Source organism: Panthera tigris, chromosome A2, assembly GCF_018350195.1.
Source record: "Panthera tigris isolate Pti1 chromosome A2, P.tigris_Pti1_mat1.1, whole genome shotgun sequence".
Taxonomy (NCBI): Eukaryota; Metazoa; Chordata; class Mammalia; order Carnivora; family Felidae; genus Panthera; species Panthera tigris.
The window spans coordinates 145957114-145980083 of record NC_056661.1 but is presented as its reverse complement, the minus strand read 5'-3'; the positions used below and the strand labels follow the sequence as shown (position 1 = coordinate 145980083).

At 35.5% G+C, this 22970-nt stretch overlaps 1 protein-coding gene across 2 annotated transcripts in view; it reads right to left on the bottom strand.

Annotated features, from left to right (window-relative positions):
* The window catches only part of MKLN1 (muskelin 1), a 214106-nt gene that overhangs the window by 69618 nt on the left and 121518 nt on the right, over positions 1-22970 (bottom strand). For both annotated transcript variants that reach the window (XM_007076283.3, XM_042972575.1), the window contains exons 7-9: positions 14851-14928; positions 12738-12803; positions 2505-2617 (exon numbers count right to left, since the gene is read on the bottom strand). In XM_007076283.3, the coding sequence (XP_007076345.1) occupies positions 2505-2617; positions 12738-12803; positions 14851-14928 (257 nt within the window). The remainder of the gene's footprint in view (positions 1-2504; positions 2618-12737; positions 12804-14850; positions 14929-22970) is intronic.

The window sequence follows — 22970 nt, the reverse complement described above, 5'->3', positions numbered from 1 at the left end:
TGGGTAAAAAAAACCATGCACAGGTAAAAGATCCACTCAAAGAGCAGATAGAACAATGGATTTTAATGTAACAGAAAATGTTAGCTAATATGGTTTGAGTCTATAATGCAATCAATCACTTTTAAGAAACAACCACTTGTCAATTTGGGATATGAGATCAGATCAAAAAAGACCATGTGTAAGTATCTGATAAGGCTATTAAAATACTATTCTCCTTTCCAGAAACATATCTATGTGAGGTCCAATATTCTTCATATATTTCACAGAAAACAACATGTCACAAGAGATCAAACAGAGAAGCAGATAGGAGAATCTAGCTGTCTTCCACAAAGCCTGACATTAAAGAAACTTTAGAAATGCAAAACTAAAGAAAAATATATTTTTTTAAACTTTTATAAAAACTTACTTGCATATCTAAATGAACATTTAAAATAATTATTCTAGGAGGTGAACCATTCTATTATCTTTCAATCTCCTAAATGTGTTATTAGATACATATTTAAGTAAATTAAAATGAATTAAATTAATACTGCTTCTTTACTGTACATCATACTTTTAAACCACATGTCTCGTGGTATCATCAAACAATAACTTGTACCCACTGGTACAGAAAATAAAATTAGATATATGAAATACTAACTAACTGTTTAATTTTGGAAGAAATGAATATGAATATTTATGCTACAGCCATATACCATTACTATTTACTTCACAGAAAGATCAACAAAAGGTTTTTCAGCATCTATATGAAGAAAATAATAAACTATAATAAATCTGAACTCCAGTAATGGGTCATCGCTTATCTCTACTGACTTCAAAATAACAGAAACAAAGTATTCTCATCAAAATAAATTCTATATTTTCCCAGTATTAGTTTTAAATATTTATTAATTGCATTCCAAATATTGTTTATAACATATATAAATAATATAAAAGTAATACTCATGCCCAGCTTCAAAAGTAGAACATTAATATGACCTTTAAGGCTCCCTGTGAACTAACCCATCTTTTGCCAAAAGAGCCACTCTCCTGATTTTGCATTTATCTTCCCTTGCTTTTCTCCAGCATTAACTTTTCATCTATTGGAGGCAAAAGTTTAAGAAAGAAACCATAATGTTGGAATTAGCGCCAAAAGGAGTAGAGAGGAAGACATGTGAAATGCGATAGTGGGTGCTAGAACTCTTGGAACTTACGCACCAATTAGGCATATTCAATGATGAAGAAGGAGGATTTCAGGATGAACCCTAGACTTACTACTGCAAGAATAATTACAGATGCAATCAACTTGGATTTAAAATAGTTTAAGAAAAATAAATTAGGAATTTTTTTAGATCACTCTTTATTTTTGTTGAAGATAGAAATAATGACTTCAGAAAATAGTACTTTAATACTGAAAGACAAAGGCCATTTTTATATATTTTTATGGGAAAACAAACAGAAATCAGAATTTTAAGATAGCTTTGAAAAGATAAAAACTACTCAAATTAATCAATGAACACCCCAAGTAAGCAGGAATCCAATTTCCTAGAATTAAAGGCATAGCACCAGATCATTCTAAAATGGCCATCCTGGATTAATAGGAGTGGATTTTGAATTAGGTCTTTTCCCCTCACTTTTCATTTTCAGCTCCTACCATTTTGTTAAGTTTATTTGTCACCTCGTAATCTGAAACAGCTTAGATGGGAAGGTACGATAAAAAATTCTAGGGGCGCCTGGGTGGCTCAGTTGGTTGAGCATCGGACTTTGGCTCGGGTCATGATCTCACAGCTTGTGGGTTTGAGCCCTGTGTCAGGCTCTGTGCTGACAGCATGGAGCCTGGAGCCTGCTTCCGATTCGGTGTCTCCCTCTCTCCCTTCCCCTCCCCCTCTTGTACTCGGTCTCTCTCTCTCTCTCAAAAATAAATATTTTAAAGATTTCTATAAAGATTTGGAAAAAATAAATGAATTAACATTTGCTTTATACTAGTGTATAATTATGCACTTCTTTAATCCAAAGCTGTAAATCCAAGCCATCGTATTCACTAAGAAAATGCTTTATGTATATATGTATCAACACACACGTGAATACGATTTTAGTTAAGAATAAAATATACATCATTTGTGAAAACTGATATATATAGTCAAATAATAAAGGGCGAAAATAGTGAAAAAGCAAGGACATTAAAAGCGTATTTTCCCAGAGGAAATTAAAATAAGACGAATGCTCAAAGTAAGAGTAGAGGTGACAGAGACATGAGAAAAAAGATCAATACGCAGTTACATTTCCAGGCTAACATAGTTAAAAACTATATTATATTCAATACTCATTTCTATTTATCCCTATGAAATAGATCTGTTCATGTACCAGTAGTTGAAGAACCAGGTATAGAAGTTCACCGGTTCACCACGAATTCTTCTGCTACTACTGTGGACAGACATGAGAAAGGACTACAAATCATCTGGAAAAGGAAGTGTACACCCACACCCCTATCATAATACAGATGGATGAAAAGTCTGAGAACTTGCCTCTTTCTCAGTGTCTCTAGAGATACATGTCCACTGGTTCTCCTTCACACTGTACGCCCAGAAGTCAGCAAGATCTTGAGTTCCATCCCAGCCACCAAACAAATAAACGGTCTCTATGAAAATTAGAAAAATATGTATAAAAAAAACTTAACGATAAAATTTAAGTAAAGGCACCCAGATCTAGCCATTGTTTCTAAGATCATTTAAGGCATATCTAAATAAACTTAAAAATGAAATTTGTAAATGGATGGCATTCCAAAATATACCCTAGACTAGTATCTCCTAAACATGGGTATATGGAAAGGCTGCTGTAGGACCACCATTTCGAGAGACTTATAAAAGTACAAATAACTAAGAGACATCCTCAAGATTCTGATTTCATAGGTCTTCAGTCGGTAAGAAGAGTCTGCATTTTTTAAAGTTTCCAGGGTGAATCTGATGTGCAGCCGGTTTAGGACTCTCTGTGTTAGGCTGTGGAAAGTTCACATTTGGCAGTTTCTTAGCAATGCAGCTTCACATCGTTTAAAAAAAAAAAAGGAACCCTAAGGGAAAAGATGGCCTAAAATACAACATAAAGACATCTCGCGACTTCTGGAAAAAAACAAACAACCCTTCACATTAAAACTATTTCCCTCTATCGCAATATCAAAAACAATGGTTAAAACTAGCTGTGAGTTAGACACCTGAAGAATAAGGTGATGTACAGCCTTGGCATTCCCATGGAAAATGGGGAAATTTCTTCCAAATATACAATGGTAGGGGTAACTCCTCAGAAATCAACCTTTAAGTCATTCTAGGTATCTTGAGAATTTGGTTTCTTTTAACTCTGAAATGTCTATTATACCCATGGACTGCTGCACTGCAACAAAACAGATTTCTTGCCCAGTGGGTAGTGAAAATCTTTACACATAACACCATGTCCCATCCACATCCTTCTTTATAATAGTGCCTTTCTTTTCTTCAAATATAACCCCCTTTTAAATGACTCTGTCTGCTTGTTACACAAGTCCCACCAATTTATTTATTTATTTATTTTAAGTTATGGCATTTCTTTCCTTTTTTTTAAGTAAACTCTATGCCAACGTGGGGCTCAAAGTCACCACCCCAAGGTCAAGAGTCACATGCTCTACCAACTGAGCCAGCCAGGTACCCCCCTTTTTTAAAAAGTTAAATAAGACATACAGGAACACTATAAAACCACCTACTACCTAACTGACACGCCCTAGGCCTACATATGTGGAGGCTGGCATCTAAGTTTTATCCTACCATGAAGGGTTACAATTCAAAGTGCACTTCGAAATACTGTGACACCATTAAGAAAATTCTTGCCACTCACAGAGCTAGACTTTTGTCTAAGAAATTTTTATCATATTTTCATATAATTTCAAACCCTAAGTGAATTTTCTAAGTGAAATGCCCCATTCTATGCCCCAAGAAGCTAGGGAAATCAAAACAATGCTTCTGGGTAGGAACATACCATTGGGACAGGACCGAGTTCTAGTGCTAACTGGGTAGTCAAATCAAGTACAGGCCACATAATCTCCCTGGGTCTTAGTTTTTTCACTTACAAAACTCTCAGTGTTGTGGCATAGTTCTTCAGATGTAAGCTACACAAAAACATTCTGAAGGCTATCAAGCATGAACAGCACTTTTACCTCTAAGACATGCACAAAAATAAAAAATCCTCTGTGGTTACTAAGTACCACAGATGCAATAAAAACAGCATTATTGTATCTGATTTCATGTCTAACTCAGTACCTAGAACACTCTGGCTCTGTACAAATGTGAAATAATGGCAATTATTTTAAACCGTTAAAAAATAATATCTCAGAACTATACAACAATCCATTTTCATTAGTTAAGTAACATTCTGTTTCCCAAATGACATGCGGTGATGCCCAGATACTTCAAGTTTTACAGGAATAAAAAAATTAAAGAATTTTCATCTGCCTTAAAAATTATTTGCCAAGGCTTCACTGTAAATGCAATTAACCCTGATAAATTCTGAGGCCAGGAGAGGGAGGCGATACATAACTAAAATAGCAATAGCAATTGACCTTTTGTTTTATAGTGTTTCTGGGTACCCTTTGGATAAGGTTACCCTGGTTCATTAACTTTAATAACCCTTCCTCTTGGGCTCTGGGTTCTCAATGTTCTTTCTGAAAAGCAGGTCTCTTTGTACGCATAAATTCTCACAGCAAAGAAAACCCACATTTCCACAACAGCCTCATTGATAGCTGAGCAAAATAAAATCTGGCAGAGAGCAAGCATCCCAATGGAATTAATCCAAGATGTCATTCTTGTCTGTGAAAGCTTTGTAGTCCCAGTTGAAGTTTAATAGTAAAATTGAATGAGTCGGATGGAAGCAGGACCTTTTGACATACCTGAATGAAATGCATGACAAATTTTTAATTAAATCATCTCATCATTTAAACCATTCAGAGATGAAATATTATCTAGAAATAAACACGAGCAAAAGTATTAATTAATGAGTAAAGGGTATCAAAAACTTTTAAAGATTATAGAAATCACTGGAGAGAACTGTAGGGAGAAGGAAACAGAAAAAACATTATTCGCAACAGGGTCCAGTCTCATGCTTATAGGTTATGTAACAATTCACGTACATCCCTGGGCAGTACAGTCCTCCTCAAGCAGCAGCTCTTTCTCTATATTTTTTTCTTAAAGGAGCACAGGCTATTGTGGCTATCCATTTCTCCCAGCACGCAGAGGATCTTGCTTGGGATCCTGTCTCCCTCTCTCTCTGCCCCTCCCCCTGCTCACACTAGCACGTGCTCTCTCTCAAATAAACATTAAAAAAAAAAAAAAAGAAAGAAAGAAAGAAAGAATATAAAACAGGCACATAAGTCACCATAACGCAGGGCAGCCTAAGTGCCATAAGAAAGGTAAAAAGCACCATGGGGAGTTCAAAAGAGGGAAGAGAGTATACCTGGTGGAAGGGACTCAGGAAAGGTTTCATGGTGGCAGTGGCATGTGACCTATCCATCAGAAGATGGCTTTGGTGGCAGAATGGGAAACGGAGAGGAGGACTTTTCAAGCAGAGTAAAAAGTATAACAAAGGTACAGAGACAGAAAAACACATGAGAAGTATCTTAAAGCACATGGATTCTAAAGTCAGGCAGATCTGAGATAGAATTAAAGCTCTACCACCGTTGGTCTCCTTACATCCAAAACAGCACACAGCACCTAGTTTATAAAGCTACTGTGAGAATTAAATTAAATAATGCATGCAAAGTGGTTAACACTGTGTGATGAATAAACGCACTGTTCGATTTAAAAGAACACAAAAGGTTAAAAAGGTAGTGGCCAGATCGTGGAAGGGGTTAAATAACAACATAAAGGCTCCGAACTCAACTCCACAGACCATACAGTAGCTTCAGAAGATCCTAAGCAGACACGCAACTAGGCCAATTCTGAACGTGAAGCATGATAGGACTTGATCAAGAAGGAGAAGCCGGCAAAAGAGAGGGATTGGAAGTAAAGTGACCAATAACGGCCTAAGTTCAAGATGTCAAACCAATTTCATTCTAAGAGACTGAATCAATGATCAATCAATCAATCAATCTGTCGTTACTGAGGCCACAAAAACTAAAATTCAACCACATTCTTAAGCACAAATCTTTTTGGCACCAGTACTAAATAAACCCTATAGTTAGTTACTACTAGCAGTACTCGTATACACATCTTATTTACACTAAAAATAAGGTAGAAATGTTAACACATCAGTGTCTTAACACCATTCTGCACAAAGAGGCAGGCTTTTTATCTTATGGGCCCGACTGCAGTACCTATCCTCCTACTAATTCTTCTGGGTAAACCTGACTTTACTGTCTGAAAAATCCTCCACAAGATGGCACACTATTTTCGTAATTAGATCCATGTTTCCACTTTGAAACTGTATGGAATACACATACACTCACACAGCATGGGCCCAACCTTAAGTAAAATTTATGTGTGTTAGGAGAAGAGCTAACAAGATAGTAAAGGAAGTTACTTTAATTCTTAGTTCAATTAATAATATAGACAATGAGAAAAACAAATGAAATTTAAAAAAAGTTTTAAGAAACACAAATTTATAGTCAAGATAAAAATGAAACCCTGTCAGGGCATTTAATTCAAGAGTTTAATCCTTCTGAAAATGCAGTTAGTAAGACCTTAAATTAACTTGAAAATTTTGAAGAGAGGAATACATGAGAAGGGGAAAGCTGTTTTACATATTCTTCAACCTTGTCTTCTTTAGCCGTTCCCTTGAACTCTCATGACCCAACAAATTATCAACTGGATTTATCTGCCTCCCTTTTTAAATAGAACCATATTCTTACTATAGCTATAATTACAAAACTATCTTGAGACTGATCCTTTGGTTAAATTCAACATACACTTTCCCTGCTAAAAGGCTGTATTTTCAGTATATATATTTGAATATATTTTGTATCCTTAATTAAGGCTGGATTTCCAGGGTGTCTGGGTGGCTCAGTCAGTTGAGCATCCAACTTCAGCTTAGGTCATGATCTCATGGTCCAGTCCATGGGTTCGAGCCCCGTATCAGGCTCTGTGCTAACAGCTCAAAGCCTGGAGCCTGCTTCAAATTCTGTGTCTCCCTCCCTCTCTCTCTCTGCCCCTCCCCTGCTCATACTCTGGCTCTGTCTCTCTCTCTCTCTCAAAAATAAATAAACATTAAAAAAAAATTTTTTTTAAAGGCTGGATTTCCAGAATTCTTTTCTGGTAACTGTATAAAAGAAAAAACACTCGTGACATAGCTAAAGAAATATAGCCAAATGAATGTATTTGTAATTCACAACTAAAACTCATATTCACCTATTTCCTTCATAAGTTTCTTTAAGGAATTTAAGGAAAATCTATATACAGCATTGTGGAAAGAAAGAAAAGAAAAAGGAAAAAAGGAAGGGTGGAGGGAGGAAGAGAGAAAGAAAGACAAAGAGGGAGGGAGGGAGGGAGGGAGGGAGGGAGGGAGGGAGGGAGGGAGGGAAGAAAGAACAAACGAACTTTCATATAATTAGTACAGAATAGTCAAAGGTTCAGATTTCCACAAAAGGGCTCCACCAAGTGACAAGCAACACCCCTTTAATTTCTTTTGTAGATATCAAATACCAGGACTTTGCCTGAGTCTTACTACCTATCCTGAGAGAGGAAAAAAGGCACGGCACTGCAGGTTCTCAAAATTCAATGAGAGTTCCACAGCAAAGAACTGCCTGGTACAATGGATATTTAAATTTTCATCTGACTTCTTCAGAAGTCTTTCAGACTTCTACACTGAAACAGAACAGACATGCCATTTCTCTCTTTAAATTTGCGTTATTTTACCCAGAGCTGAAACATAATTCAGAGTTGAAGAACTGAAGTAGAGAGGTACCAGGTATAGGGATTATAGTCAATAAAACGGACATCCACATTCAAAATAGGACAAATAGGACAGTAGGACAAAATACCATATTTCTTCTCTACCACAGTAGAAATGATGGAATTCGCTTAGGATGGTAGAAAGCTCTGAAATTAACTAGTAAAATTTATGCCATCAAGTACTTTTCTAAATAATTACTCCATCCTTAGAGCTGTAGCAAAATGAAAAAAAAAAAACAAACTATAAAGTGGAAAAAAAAAGAAAATTTAGGCACCATTATATTTTTAATATTTAAGAAAATGAGACACATGAAACACTGGGAAGCAATAATTGCTTTGAAATACAAGCCACTTTAAGGAAGTTGAAATGAACTTTATGAAGTTTTACTGTAGTGAAGGTGTTCTTAACTTTTTGAGTTAAGGTTCTTTTGATAATCTGGGGGCACCTGGGTGGCTCAGTTGGTCAAGCATCTGGTTCTTGATTTTGGCTCAGGTCATGATGCCGTGGTTCGTTAGATCAAGCCCTACGCCAGTCTCTCTACTGACAGAGAGGAGCCTGCTTGGAATTTCCTCTCCCTCTCTTTCTCTGAAAATAAATATATAAACTTAAAAAAAAAAAAAAAAGAGGCTTTTGATGATCTGAATTCATGGATTCTCTCAGAAAAACGTACATACAAACAAAATTTTGTATATATCTTCACCAGGTAAAGAGCTCTTGCCCTGGAGATCTTTAAAATGCATACTTAAAACAGTGACTGGGTGTCTCTAAACTACATTTTACTACTTTGGCATCAACTTTATAAACGTAAAACTTCTAGGTTCTTTAAACTATTTGGGGAAAGTCATTCTTTACTACTAAACCTACTTAATCCTTATGAGCAAAATTCTTAAATTTTCTAAAAATCTTAGAAGTGTATTTATGATTTCCCTTCCTTTCTAAAACATCCATGACAATGTATATAAAAGACGAAACAAATTATACTGAAATAACATTGGTTAGTTAGAACGTGGGATTATGGGTAAGTTATTTTTTTTTTCCTTAGGACTGCCTTTCAAGTTGTTTTAAATTATTTTTCAAGAGGTTTTAGTTGTTTTAAAATATTTCTACTGTAAGATTCTGTCAAAAACACAAAGAAAGGTCTCTAGACTTGCATAGAATTCTCTTGTCAGAACCAATCAGTTTATATTGTATATTACTATGTTGCACATAAAAATACTCTATAAATAATATATACATTATATATATTATTTAATTCTCCCAACAATTTATTATTCCTATTTTTATCATCATTACAACTCATTCACGTTCAAAGAAAAAGTCAGGATTCAAACCCAGGTATGTCCAACACATACACCCCTTTCTCACAAACTCAAACCTCAGCCTATACTTGATTGCTATGTCAATAAGACTGGACTAGAAAAAGTTCTTTCAAAGATCTGCAATAAATATAATCTCTTTGAGGATGATTAAGGTCAACCTCATGGTAGCAGTTATAAGAGGGCTCTGGTACATATATTATGAAATAAAAAAGTATATGAAAACACTTTGGTAAATCATGCTATTAATAGTTTTATAACAGAAATAGAAAGATTTCTAAAGAACAAACCCAAAAACATCACAGATTCTGATTTGTACCCAAAGTAAATTCAGAAAGCACCAAATGTTGCCCTAAAGAATGCAAAGCTCTACATAACATTTAATTTTTCTACGTTGATCCTAAACTAATGATAACTACAGCTTTAAGGAAGCATAGTCTATGTTCAAGAATAAGCAGAATCACCAGAAAAGTTAAATATATTAGAATATAACAACATAAATTCACCTCAGAAAAATATTAGTCTGTTATAATAAATGATATTATAACACAATCTACTCATCAAGGATTACAGCAATGTCAGAGTATAGTTTCCAAGTAAATATTTTTCTTTCTACTTGAAGGAAAATGGATTTTAAAATTTTGATTCAATTCAATGAATAGTTAGTGTACATGTCCTCCAGACCAGGCTTTGTGGCCATAAAATTAAGGCAAGAGGTCTGCCATTCCCCTCTCAGTAAGACCACTAAGACTGGGGGACAGAGATGGGGAAACTGCATAGAGAGGCAGGGGATACATACCACACATTCAAGCAGCTCTAAAACGATACGAAAATCGTAGTAAAAATAATAGTATGAAAAATGTGCTGTGTAAATACACAGAGGGAAATGATTATTCTGCCCAGACCTGTCTACTGAACCTCAAACTAACATATCTAACTACGTATTTGACAGACCTACTTGGATGTCTAACTGGCATCTCAAACTTAACCTGCCTAAACCTGAGTTGCTGAACAATCTACCATATCGGTCCTCTTGTTTTACTCATCTAGGGAATGGCTACACTATTTTTCCAATTGCTCAAGTCACAACCTTCAGTCATCCTTCACTGCTTTCTCTCACACCTCACATCCAATCCATCAGCAAATAATGTCAACTGACACCTTCAAATACATCCAAAATTCCACCAATTCTCAACATTACTGTTACCACTTTGGCGTAAGCCAATGCTATTATCATTCTCCAGTAAGCCAACTGCTTCCTAAAAGGTCTCTCTGCTTCTGCCCTTAATCCAATTTGTCTTGTTAAAATGTAAAGTCAGTTCATCACACTTTTTTTTTTTAACGTTTATTTTTATTTTTGATAAGAGAGAGGGAGAACAAGCATGCGTGAAGTGGGGAGGGGCAGAGAAAAAGGTAGACAGAGGATCTGAAGCAGGATCTGCCCTGACAGCAAAGAGCCTGATGAGGGGCTCGAACTCACGAACCGTGACATCATGACCTGAGCCAAAGTTGGACGTTCAGCAGACTGAGCCACCCAGGTGCCCCATTTCATCACACTTCTTAAAGTCCAACAATGCCTTCCCATCTCACTGTGAATAAAGGTAAAGTGCCAACAAAGGCCTAAAAGACTGAACACAATCTGGCCCCTCATTACCTCTCTGACTTTATCACCTACTACTCTCTTCTTCATACACCCCAGATTGAGCAACAAATAATCTGGGAAAAATACAAGGAGAGGGGAGGGGTGGGCAACGGTTTACTTTGTAACACTATTATTTCAAATATGAATACCACTTAAGAATAAGTAATGAATTTTATTTGAAATTGTGACTACTTAGTTCAACAGTATTTACCATAGAATGTCAAAAATTAATATAAGTATTAACCCTTAAAAAATATGGTAATGCGGGGTGCCTGAGTGGCTCAGTCAGTTAAACGTCCGACTTTGGCTCAGGTCATGATCTCATGGTTCGTGGGTTCCAGCCCCACATTGGGCTCTGTGCTGACAGCTCACAGCCTGGAGCCTCTTCAGATTCTGTGTCTTCCTCTCTCTCTGCCCTTCCCCCACTCACACTCTGTCTCTGTCTTTCAAAAATAAATAAACATTTAAAAAAATATACATATATGTGTGTGTGTGTGTGTGTATGTATGTATATATATATGTATATATATATGTGTATATATATATATAGATATATACACACACACACACACACACACATATATACGTATATATATATGGTAACGGATCTTCGCAGTAAACTCCACAAAGACAGACAAAAATACTAAAAATCGTTTCAAGAGTATCCTGGGTCCCCATAAAGCCCATTCATAAACAGGACAGAGAATGGTGGCAGAAAAGAATATACATGTAAAAGTTACATCTGGTTCATTAACAAATAAGCATATGTATATTTATTGGATGCTCAGGTAGAAAAAAAGATACTTAAGATTCCACAGCTGAGTCAAACTTATACCTGTAGGAGGGAAGAGATTTGGGGAGAGAGACTAGGATTAGGAAAACAAGTTCCTAAGCCTTGAAATGGACCTTTTTCAGAGACCCCAATAATACTCCTAAACCAGCTCACAGGTTACTATACAAATCTAGCAGTTAATTTTAAGAGAAATATTATCATTTCTCTTTTGTTACTTATAAAACATTTGTGAAAATACATTAATGCCTAGAAGATTATTACCTATGCTGTGATAACTTTTGTACTTAATTGTTTTATGACATGAATCAACAAATTATTCCTGAAGCACTATGAATCAGCTTAACACAATAACAGAACTGCAAAAGTAAAACTAATTTATTACGTGGATCGATATTGGCACTCCCTGAAGTAAAGTTTTCTAAAACCAAACAATAAAGTAAAATTACACTGACTTCTTGGTATTATTTGCTTTTCCAGATGGTAATTTGAAAGCTACTATAATTTTAGCATTAACCTCTAAATACAATGGTACCTAAGCTGTCCTAGGCTGTAGAAACCTAGGGAAAATTTTCAGTACCAAGGTACAGAATAAAATTTAAAAGGCAGCGAAGAAGAATAACTAAAACAAATTATTTATAGGCTTGTGAACAATGTTAAGCAATTAGTGGGTCTACCAACACTTAAGCTACTTAACTTGATATTCTTTCTCTCAAAAAAGATCTTAATTCTCTTTTATTGCAATAATGCCCATATTATGGCATGAAAATATGAATGCACTGAGAAGCCAGGAGAAATACTCCAACAGTTTGCTATGAAAGTCAAAAACATATACAATCACACACACGCACACACAGAGCTACAAAGGGCTACACGTTTCTTTTAGTTTATCTAATGTTCTCTGTGCAGCAGCCTCTCCTCTCTCATATGTCGCTACCTTGTCTATATTAAAGCTATGGCTAATGTCTATTTTCTTTGCAACTTGGTTATGGTCGATAACATTTAACCTCTGCAATCGATGGGAAAAAGTACATTCGTGCTTACCTGATACTTTTAAATGTGTAATTTTTAAATGAATTTGCTTTCCATTGCAAGTATTCCTCACCTGTTTGAACATCAATAACCATCTGATGGCCCCCTCTCATTCCTGGTCGGTTATCTTCTCCATCACCTGAAGAAGAAACAGTATTTTATTTTAAAAGAATAACACAGAATAACTGTAAATCTAGACTGACTTCGTAAGTCTGTAACGAGTAGTGTAAATAACACATTTATTCATTCAATATTAAGAACCAGTAAAAAGACTCAAAAGAAGAGTGTAACTGTGTTTATAGTAATTACCTTGCTCCTTTGCCTGCTTTCTTTCAGGCTATTAATGCAACAGGAAACTATTTTCAATGTATTTATGACCAGTGCCATAAATCAGCAAGAACAGAGGATATTCCACAAAAGCATAAGACAATAAACTCTAAAGTACTGGAGTGACACAGTAAAGGTGGAAAGCAGTTACAGACTGAGATCTCAGGTCTCTATACCAGGCATACCTAACTTAGTATAATGAATTTCAAAGTTCATACAGCTAGCTACTGAAAACCAAGATGTTATCAAGTTTCATATTAATTTATATTACTGCATAGTTTACCAAATATTTTGAGTACTGACTGAGAAGTGTTAAGATTTACTTCCTTTTGATTCCTATTTCCATCACAGAGCTTAATGGGAAGTTTGAAATATAATCAAGGAAACTTTAAAACTTCTGTAGAACTACTGTTCAACTTGTATCAAATCTTACTTTATACCAAATCTTGTATTAATGAAGATATAACTTCATTTCAGTGGTTCAGTAGGGTTGTAGGATTCTAATGTCTTACTTAATGTAAACCAAAAAACCTAAGGTTTTCTTTATACCTCTCCTAATTGAAATACATTACTTTGGTTAATAATTTTCCCTGTATCAGCTTTCTCCTATGGAAAACAGGGACCATCCAAGATTTTACTAATTTCACAGGGGTACCATGAAAAAGACTGAAATGTCAGTTCTCATATGCAGAAAGAAAATGAGATGCGAAACAGAAACATTCCATTACTACTATGTTCAAGGACCATTTCTTCAGAAGTTCTCTGTAAACCTTCTTCTTTCCAATTTAGTTAAGATTTTGCAGCTCGTTATATTGAAGTTTGATCTTTTCTTCCTTCTTCCCCCCCAATCAGGATTGCCATTTTCAAGAACAGACTAAAACACTAACATTTGCATTTTATATATTTAATCCATTAGTTTTCCAATACACAACTAAAATCTGTCTGCTACGTGTTTCTCTGATGAAAATTACCTCAAAAATGACTGATAAAGGAGAAACAACGTCTGAATAATAGAAACTATGGAGGTTCATAAGCAATTTTTCCCAGTATATTAATGTTTAACACCATCAGGGGAGAGCTTTCTCACAATTAAAGAGAAGGGTTTAGCAATTTATGAAGTCTGTAGGAAAAAGTTAAATATCCATAGAACCGTCTTTCCTTAATGCAAGTAACTGCACTAACCAATTGCTACACTTTCCACTATGTTAACCATCTGGCAAAGCAGGGAGTCAAGAACAAGAAGTGACAAATATTTCCCCCTGTAGGACAAAATGGATTAATGAAAAGTACATCCTGGATCAGATTTTGATAAAGTTTTGATAAATACCCTCTAGGGTCAACAGCTCAAAGACGGAAGCAAGAGTCCAAGGGTTTACGGCTCCAAAGTCACCGTGATGCTCAATATAAGTGCCTGTGAAGAGTTAACTGTACTAGTATTTATTTTTATTAGGGTTACTACACTAGTTTTCATTAATATACGCTTAAAATGTTCCATGGATTTACACTGGTAGGCCCCATTCCTACTTTTCTCATAAGCCCTGTTAGCTTCAGCGAGCAATTCTGCAGAATCGAAGGTTTATCAGGAACATGTCTAGCATTACAATACATATGCCCATAATTTTACGGTACCTCTATAAAGGCAGTTTATGAGGGTATTCTGTGTGAAAACCGCTCAGCCTTCTGTTTTAGTGGTGAAACAAAAAGATTCAAGAGAAAAATATAATAAACTAACTCATCTAGTTAAGTTACCTAGGTCTTGTTTTAAACACCTGCTTTTCCTTAGCAAAGCACTGGATAACTTGAGAAGAGTGAAGCTGAGACATGACAGCAAGACTCACAATCTAGAAAACAGGGCTTACCCTTGGTGCTTTTGGGAATGATTTGACTCCATCGTGGCTTATATTCTTGTTGACTGATATACTGATTGAATAAACCATCTGCAAATATCAAAGAATGAGAGAGAATTTTACATTAACCAGCTTACGCTTTTTATTATAGTGAAAAAAAAAGCCTTCATTAAGGGAAATTACGAATATGTCATTAATACACTAAGAATAGCACACTTCCATAAAATGTGTCACTTCGGTTCTCACGTTATCTCAAATATAAATAGTACAGTACTAGTTGACACAACCATGTAAACAAACTCTTTTAGTGGCAGCTCATACTCAATTTACTGCTTTCCCTGTTTTGGTCGCTACTAAGAAAAGACTACAGAAGAAACTTTGCACGGCAACAACTCTGGTCCAGGCCCTTATAGCTTCAGGAAAAACAAAGTGAAAATTCATATTTAAAGTGAAAATTCCATTTTTACATCATTTTCTTTGAGTACAAAACTACAGAGGTAAAAGTACCAGTAATGGTAGGGCTACATATTTACCAAATACTTATGAAATGTTAAAATTCATTCTTAGTTAAGACAGACTAAATATGATTTAATTCTAAAATCAACTTTATAGGGGCACCTGGGTGGCTCAGTCGGTTAAGTGTCCGACTTCGACTCAGGTCATGATCTTGCAATTCGTGGGTTCGAGCCCTGTGTCGGGCTCTGTGCTGACAGCCAGAGCCTGGAGCCTGCTTTGGATCTGTGTCTTCCCCTCTCTCTGCCCTCCCCGCCATCACTCTGTCTCTCTCTAAAAAATAAACAAATATTAAAAAAAATTAAAACACTTTATGAACGAGGCATTATCATCTCCATTTTTACACATAGGGAGATGTGTGTTTACAGAAATGAAGGAACCTCACTAAAATCATGCAGCATTTAGTGGTGGGCAGAGATTTATGTTTCACTGTTTTACTTCTGAATTTATTATTTCATCGATAAATTCTTAATCTACTTCTTAAGAGTTGTTACACTAGTTGCCATAGTGATTATGAAGACTGAACTACCCACATATATATCCATTTCATCCCAAATAATTATCAAAACCTAATCCCACGCCCATCAACAAAGATTAGTTTAGGAATGGTGTGGAACTCAATTCTGGCTAATGTGTCCAATGTTCCCTTTGCTTCTAAACAGACATACCGAGAAGAAAAATCTACTTCTATTCCTCTGGAAATTTTCCTGTCTGTATGCAATATACATAACTGCTACAGCCAATCTGTGGAGGCAGGAGAATGAAGTCAATTCTCTAATGATGACAATGCAGAGAGAGAAAAAGAAACTGCATCACTGAATTGACTAACAATGAAATCTACCTCTGGACTTCTTGTTATGTCATATAATAACATTTTCTTACCTTTTTAAAAATATGTTTGTTTACTTATTTTTGAGAGACAGAGAGAGAGCACGAGCAAGAGCGAGAGTGTGCACAAGCTGGGGAGGGGCAGAGAGAGAGAAAAAAAACAGAGAATCCCAAGCAGGCTCTGCACTGTCAGCCCAGAGCCCAATATGGGGCTTGAACCCACAGACCATAAGATTATGACCTGAGCTGAAATCAAGAGTTGCTTAACTGACTGAGCCATCCAGGCATCCCTACATTTTCTTCAACAAGACTTTTCTTTTACATGAATCCAAATAGATTCTAAAGACAACTTTACTGTAAATTCTATCATTTGACTCTGAAAAAAGGTTTTCCCTTTTACTTTATTTAGTCCCTGAACGTAAATTTGTAAGTAAAACTGTCTGTTCTCCATGACTGTGTAATACACAGAAATCTCCCTAATTTCTTTCTTTTCTGGGTAATTATGAAGATTATAACCATACCCTTTAGCTTTCAAGTCTTTTCAGATGACTTTAACTGAAAGCTTCCATCTTGGGATATACACTCCTCTAGCTGTTCTTTTTCTTTGCCTTTAGGTCTTCAACAAAATTCTCGCAAAAAGAAAGTTCTAATATTCATCTTCCCTTTTTTAAAATAGCACTCACACATTAGCATTTATATTTTAATTGTCAAAGGGGAACAAGGGGTGCCTGGGTAGCTCAGTCGGTTAAGTTTCTGACTCTTGATCTCAGCTTAGGTCTTGATCTCAAAGTCGTGAGTTCAAGCCCCACAATAGGCTTAGAAAAAAAAAAAAGTATGAGGAACAAGTAGATTCATGACTTATTTTAGTGAGTGTTTCTATCATAATCCACCCCCTGCGTGCTTTTCTTTTCTTTTTTAAGTTTTTTTTTAATGGTCATATATTTCTGAGAGAGAGAGAGACAGAGACAGAGTGTGAGTGGGGGAGGAGCAGAGAGACAGGACAGGGAGACACAGAATTGCAAGCAGGCTCCAAGCTCTGAGCTGTCAGCACAGAGACCAATGTGGGGCTGGAACCCACCAACTGTGACAACTGTTGAGATCATGACCTGAGCTGAAGTCGATGTTAAACGGACTGAGCCATCCAGGTGTCCCTCCCCTGTGGGCTTTCCTGATAATTCTTGCCCATCCAGCCTACTCTGACCAATACTCTTCTCCCATTACAAGACTGGAAATCTTTTTGCAGATAAAATGTTGTGGGGCTCTGTTAGTAACGGTAAGTTGTGAGACACATAAAAGTTACATAATCCTTTTTCCAAAACCTGAAACAGAAGATAAAATTATTTGATAAAGATTTAAAAATATACATTAATTTACAAATATATATTAATTCTACATAATGGCTAACTGAAGAGAAATGAAAAAAAGTAAAAGATGGGAATATACAGAGATGAGGAGAAAACTAAGAAAGACAAACTGCAAACATGAAAAACACAAAGCAAAAATAGAGAAAATTAGAGAAGTCATAAATTTCACATTTTTAACAGTAACCAACTGCCATATTACCTACATCTCTCATACTAATTAGTTATACAACTTTGATAAGTAAGTTCCTTATCTCTAAAACTGGTGTTTAAGAGTTAGATAGGGCCTGTGGGGCACATGGGTGGCTCAGTCGATTAAGTGTCTTACTTCAGCTCAGGTCATGATCTCGCGGTTCACGGGTTCAAACCTCCCATCAGGCTCTGTGCTGACAGCTCAGAGTCTGGAGCTGACTTTGGATTCTGTGTCTCCCTTTCTCTCTCTCATGCTGTCTCTCCCCTGCTCATGCTGTCTCTTGCTGTCTGTCTGTCTGTCTCTCTCTCTCAAAAAGCTGGATAGAGCCAGTGGTTCCTTCCAAATTCTGGCACACTAAGATTACACCACCGTTACAACCAATATATTTACTGAACTACATGTGTCAGGTGATTCCACCTTATGTTCGTCTTAGAAAAGTCTCCATCTCCTCTTTCTCCTTAAGCCTTGCAGCACTATTCTGAAAGAGAACTCAAATCCACTGGGGAAAATTCTGAGAGCTGCTAAGGCAGTGATCACATCAACAGGTCCAATCAAATGGATGACCCCATCCCTGATCTTTAAAGTCCTTCTGCACATTGCAAGTAAAATTAAGCTCTCTAATTGTTTCTTCAGCCAATCCTTTCACCCCAACTCTTACTAACCTAAAAAGCACACAAATACTCATCAAGACCTTCATGTTGGTTTTTTTTTTTCTATCAAATACAACTGACCTAAGAAAATACTGTCAGTAATTTTCAAAGTAAAAAGAACAAACCCCCCAACGTTATATAATTTTTGTAAAATAATTTGTAAATATACACAGACACACAGATGGAAGAAAAATACAACAGTGACATACATTGAAAAGGTGTGATTTTCTTTGGTTTCCAGGTTTAGGATGATTTTTTATTTGGGCATTTTTATTTGTACTTTACTGTTTCCCCAACTGTTTTGCATCGAGTACTACAATTACCAGAAGAAAAGCCACAAAGCAACTAAATATACGGAATTATTTCTAAACCTCAGAAGAACTTTGTAACATATTGTTATTATAACATAATGTAACAAAAGCCATTTTCATAGCCTTTGTTACTCCTGAAATGTCTATTCTTCACAAGTCACTAGACACATCCACATTTCATCAGTGCTTTTATACACTGATGTTAGCTTGTTTTTAACAAGGACAAAGAGCCAAATACACCCAAAGTATTTACAATCAGGCTTGCAGAGGATATTACTTGCAAAATTTAAAATATTAAATCCATGGGTTGTCTGGGTGGCTCCATCAATTAAGAGTCTGATTCTTGGTTCAGGTCATGATCTCATGGTTCTTGAGTTTGAGTCCCGCTTCGGGCTGCATGCTGAGACTGCGGAGCCTGTTTGGGATTCTCTCTTTCCCTCTCTGCCCTTTCCCCACTCATGCACACACTCTCTCTCTCTGAAAATAAATATTAAGCTTAAACAAAATTAATCTTCCATGAATAATGATAGTTAATAGCATAGCATCAGATATACTCAGTATATAATAAACGCTTAGAGGGGCACCTGGGTGTCTCAGTTGGTTAAGTGTCCGACTTTGGCTCGGGTCACAATCTCACAGTTTGTGAGTTCGAGCCCCATGTTGGGCTCTGTGCTGACAGCTGAGCCTGGAGCCTGCTTTGGATTCTGTGCCTCCTTCTCTCTCTCTGCGCCTCCCCTCCCCCCCACCCCATCTTAAAAATAAATAAACATTAAAAAAAATTAAAGAAAAAAATAAAAGCTTAGAATAGAAAAAAAGGCAGGGGACAGGCAGAGTTTCCTAGCCACACGGTTGACATTTTTTCTCTGAGTCATCTTAATGTTACTAAGTATCTTACATTAAAATAAAATGCTCCTAAAACTCCTGCTTTCAATAAAGCATTTTCTTAGCATATAATGGCACCCTAACAAGTCACAGCATTTTCCCCAGAGTAGTCAAGCAAACATTTGGAAAAAAAAATTATTTGGGGAACTTTTAAATTTGTCTCCATCTCTCCCTAATGAATTCCTTTTGTGTTCACTATTCTAAAAGACAACAATTCTCTTTGATGTCTCCTACTCTTCTGTGGAGACTATTATGAAACCTAAAGAAAATTATTCAGATATAACATTATCAAATCTGGAAATAGCTTTTCAAAAAAGATCTTACCAAAGAAAAAAGAACTGACTTTTGCTGAGTACCAACTGTGAGCAAGACACCACAAAGGTTAAACTAATTTACTCCTTAAAATAAACCTATGGAATGATGATTATTAATTATTGCAAAGATTAAAAAGTCAAAGCTCAGAAAAGTTAAATAACATGCCCAAGGACTCTAAAAAATATATACATACACATATATATATATATATATATATATATATACACACATACACACACACACCCCTATATATATACCTTTATATATATACCTATATATACACCTTTATATATGTGTGTGTATATATATATACACCTTTATATATATATATATATTTATATATATGTATACATATGTATATATGTGTGTGTGTGTGTATATATGTATATATATATACATATATATATATACACATATATATACATATGTATATATATAAAACAGACATAGGACGGATCAGTTTGTTTTTAATTACATCTAAGATAAAACACTGTAACAGACATGGCAAAATTTACCTATTCAATAACACATGGAAAAAAAAGCAAGACTTTGGAAAATAAAACTTGCCATACTAAATCATTCTACTACATATTAAACAAATCCAATATTAAAAGAATAAAACTAAAAGAGTTGAAAAAATTATTTTTGATTTAAAGGAAACAATGTAATCTCCCTATAAAAACTTATGGGCTACTGTGGCTAAAGTTTACTTGTTATGTTTCATTTCTTCTCTGGAATGCTGGTTTGTCCCTACTCTGGATTACTTACTTACCCAAAGCATTCCTGTCAGTTGGAAATGGTTCCTTATAAGCAATGGCTTGTTTGAGAATCTAGCTATTCTACCAAAAAACAAAACACTTCTTCTTTTGGAGAAATCATGGCTTAACATAAGACAAAGGTAGAAATCTATGAATTCCAGCCCTCTCATATTCCTTTCTACACTCCACCTACCCAACTCTATTATTAGTTTATTGACCTTCTTACATGTTACAGTATTAAATCATCTAACCACTCTGTATCAAAAATTCTATAACAATTTTTAAAAAGCTTGTATTGTACAGAGGAACATGATAAACGAAGGATGACTCTCGTTTAATCTATTCTAATATGCATTACTGCCTCTTGCCAGGTAATCTGGGTTACCAATAAATAGTCCAGATTGGATCTGGAGTATGTTACATGGAGTGGCTACTTTCAGCAGAATAACATGCTTTAAGAGTCTTCTTTTATGTCTTCAAAAAGAAAAGTAATAATGGAAATGTTTATTAAGGCTTTGGTAAATATTAAAATTGCTTTAAATCCATAAGAGATATACTAAAGAAACTTTACTTTTTTAATAGAAAAAGTGAAATGTCTAGAAATCGAACAAGCTTGAAATCCCTTGAAACAATCAATAAAAATGCTGCAAAGACTAAAGCAGGGTAAAGATTTTTTCAAAATACGTTGATTTCGGTACCTTAAATTAAAATTACCTTTACCTCTTTTAATTTAAAAGAATTCCCTTTTAAGATCTGAAAATAAATAAAAAATTGACACCTCTCCACCCTAAACAGTTTCAGCATGTTCCCTATATTTCTAATTCTTGAAAGATCTTGCCTTTTGTTTCAGTATTCCTACTTGTAGGTATTTTATATGACTCAGCCAAAACTTAGACTATTAAAACAAATTAAAAACTGAGGCATTTAAACATTCTTGTGAACTATCTAAGTTTAAAAATTACTTCTATGTTTTAAGAGGAAGCCAGGCAGTTGCTAATATTTCTATTTCTGACAAACATCAAAAGCAGGAAATCAGAAGGTCTGATAAAAAGTAAAACTATCCAAAAGAAATGAAAATATCACTTAGGAGAAAGCATGCTATTACCTAGTTGCTAACAATTTTCTAACTATTTAAAGTCTCCAGGTCCAATACCACCTCATTTTTTTCACCTATGATTAAGACTATAATAAACACATTTCATACAGTCCTAACTAGGCACAAGATGTTCTTGTCTCTAGTAGTGAATATCCTCTCAAAAAGTACATGATAAAAAAATGCAACTTAGGAAGTTTTTACCAAAAGAAAAAAAAAAAAATTCAAACCTCATCAAAGATTAAAAAAAGAGAGAGAGAGAGAACATGGATTATAGTACTGTAGCCTAAACCCAAACTTCTATCAGACTGATTTCTCATCAAAACAGAGATGACAGGGACGCCTGGGTGGCTCAGTTGGTTGAGCCTCCGACTTCGGCTCAGGTCATGATCTCACAGTCTGTGGGTTCGAGTCCCGCATCGGGCTCTGTGCTGACACCTCAGAGCCTGGAGCCTGCTTCCGATCCTGTGTCTCCCTCTCTCTCTGCTCCTCCCCGACTCTCACTTTGTGCCACTCTGTCTCTCAAAAATAAATAAATGTAAAAAAATTAAAAAAAAAAACAACAGAGATGACATTCAGAAGAAATACAAAATCACTTATAGGCAGTAACTTGTAGAACATAAAGTCCTTTTTGATAATTCAAGAATAATAATGGCTGCATAAAGCAGATTTTTAAAAAAATATATGCTTTTCAGCAGTTTGTTAGAATTCTGCAAAGAGACATAATTATGGCAGTTTATACTACAATAATAATAACTACTGGGGAAACTGAAGCAGTAAACATTTACTAGGACAGGAAAGCATAGTAAAGTACGGATCCAAATCTTAGCTCTGCCACTTACCACCTGCACTATCTTAGGCAAACTGCTTTTTTTAGATGGGGATAACAACAGCGCTTACCCTAGAAGGTAGGTATGATAACTACATAAATTAATTCATAAATAGGGTTTAAAAAGGTAAATGGCACATTGCAAAGCCTTCAAATACATGTTAGTTATGACAATGACAATGATGTGATGTTTGGAACTATACTTAGCAGAAAACTAACCAGCTTTGATACACAAAATGAGAAATACGGCACAAAAGCAGATAGGAGTGGAGAAGGGGGAGCAATTGATGTGTGGGAATAATAAAAAAAACGATCTTGGAAGAGCTGGCCTTGAAGAATTAGTTGGAAGTGAATAGTGATGGAAAGGAGTAATCAGGGCAGGGAACAAACAGGCATGAA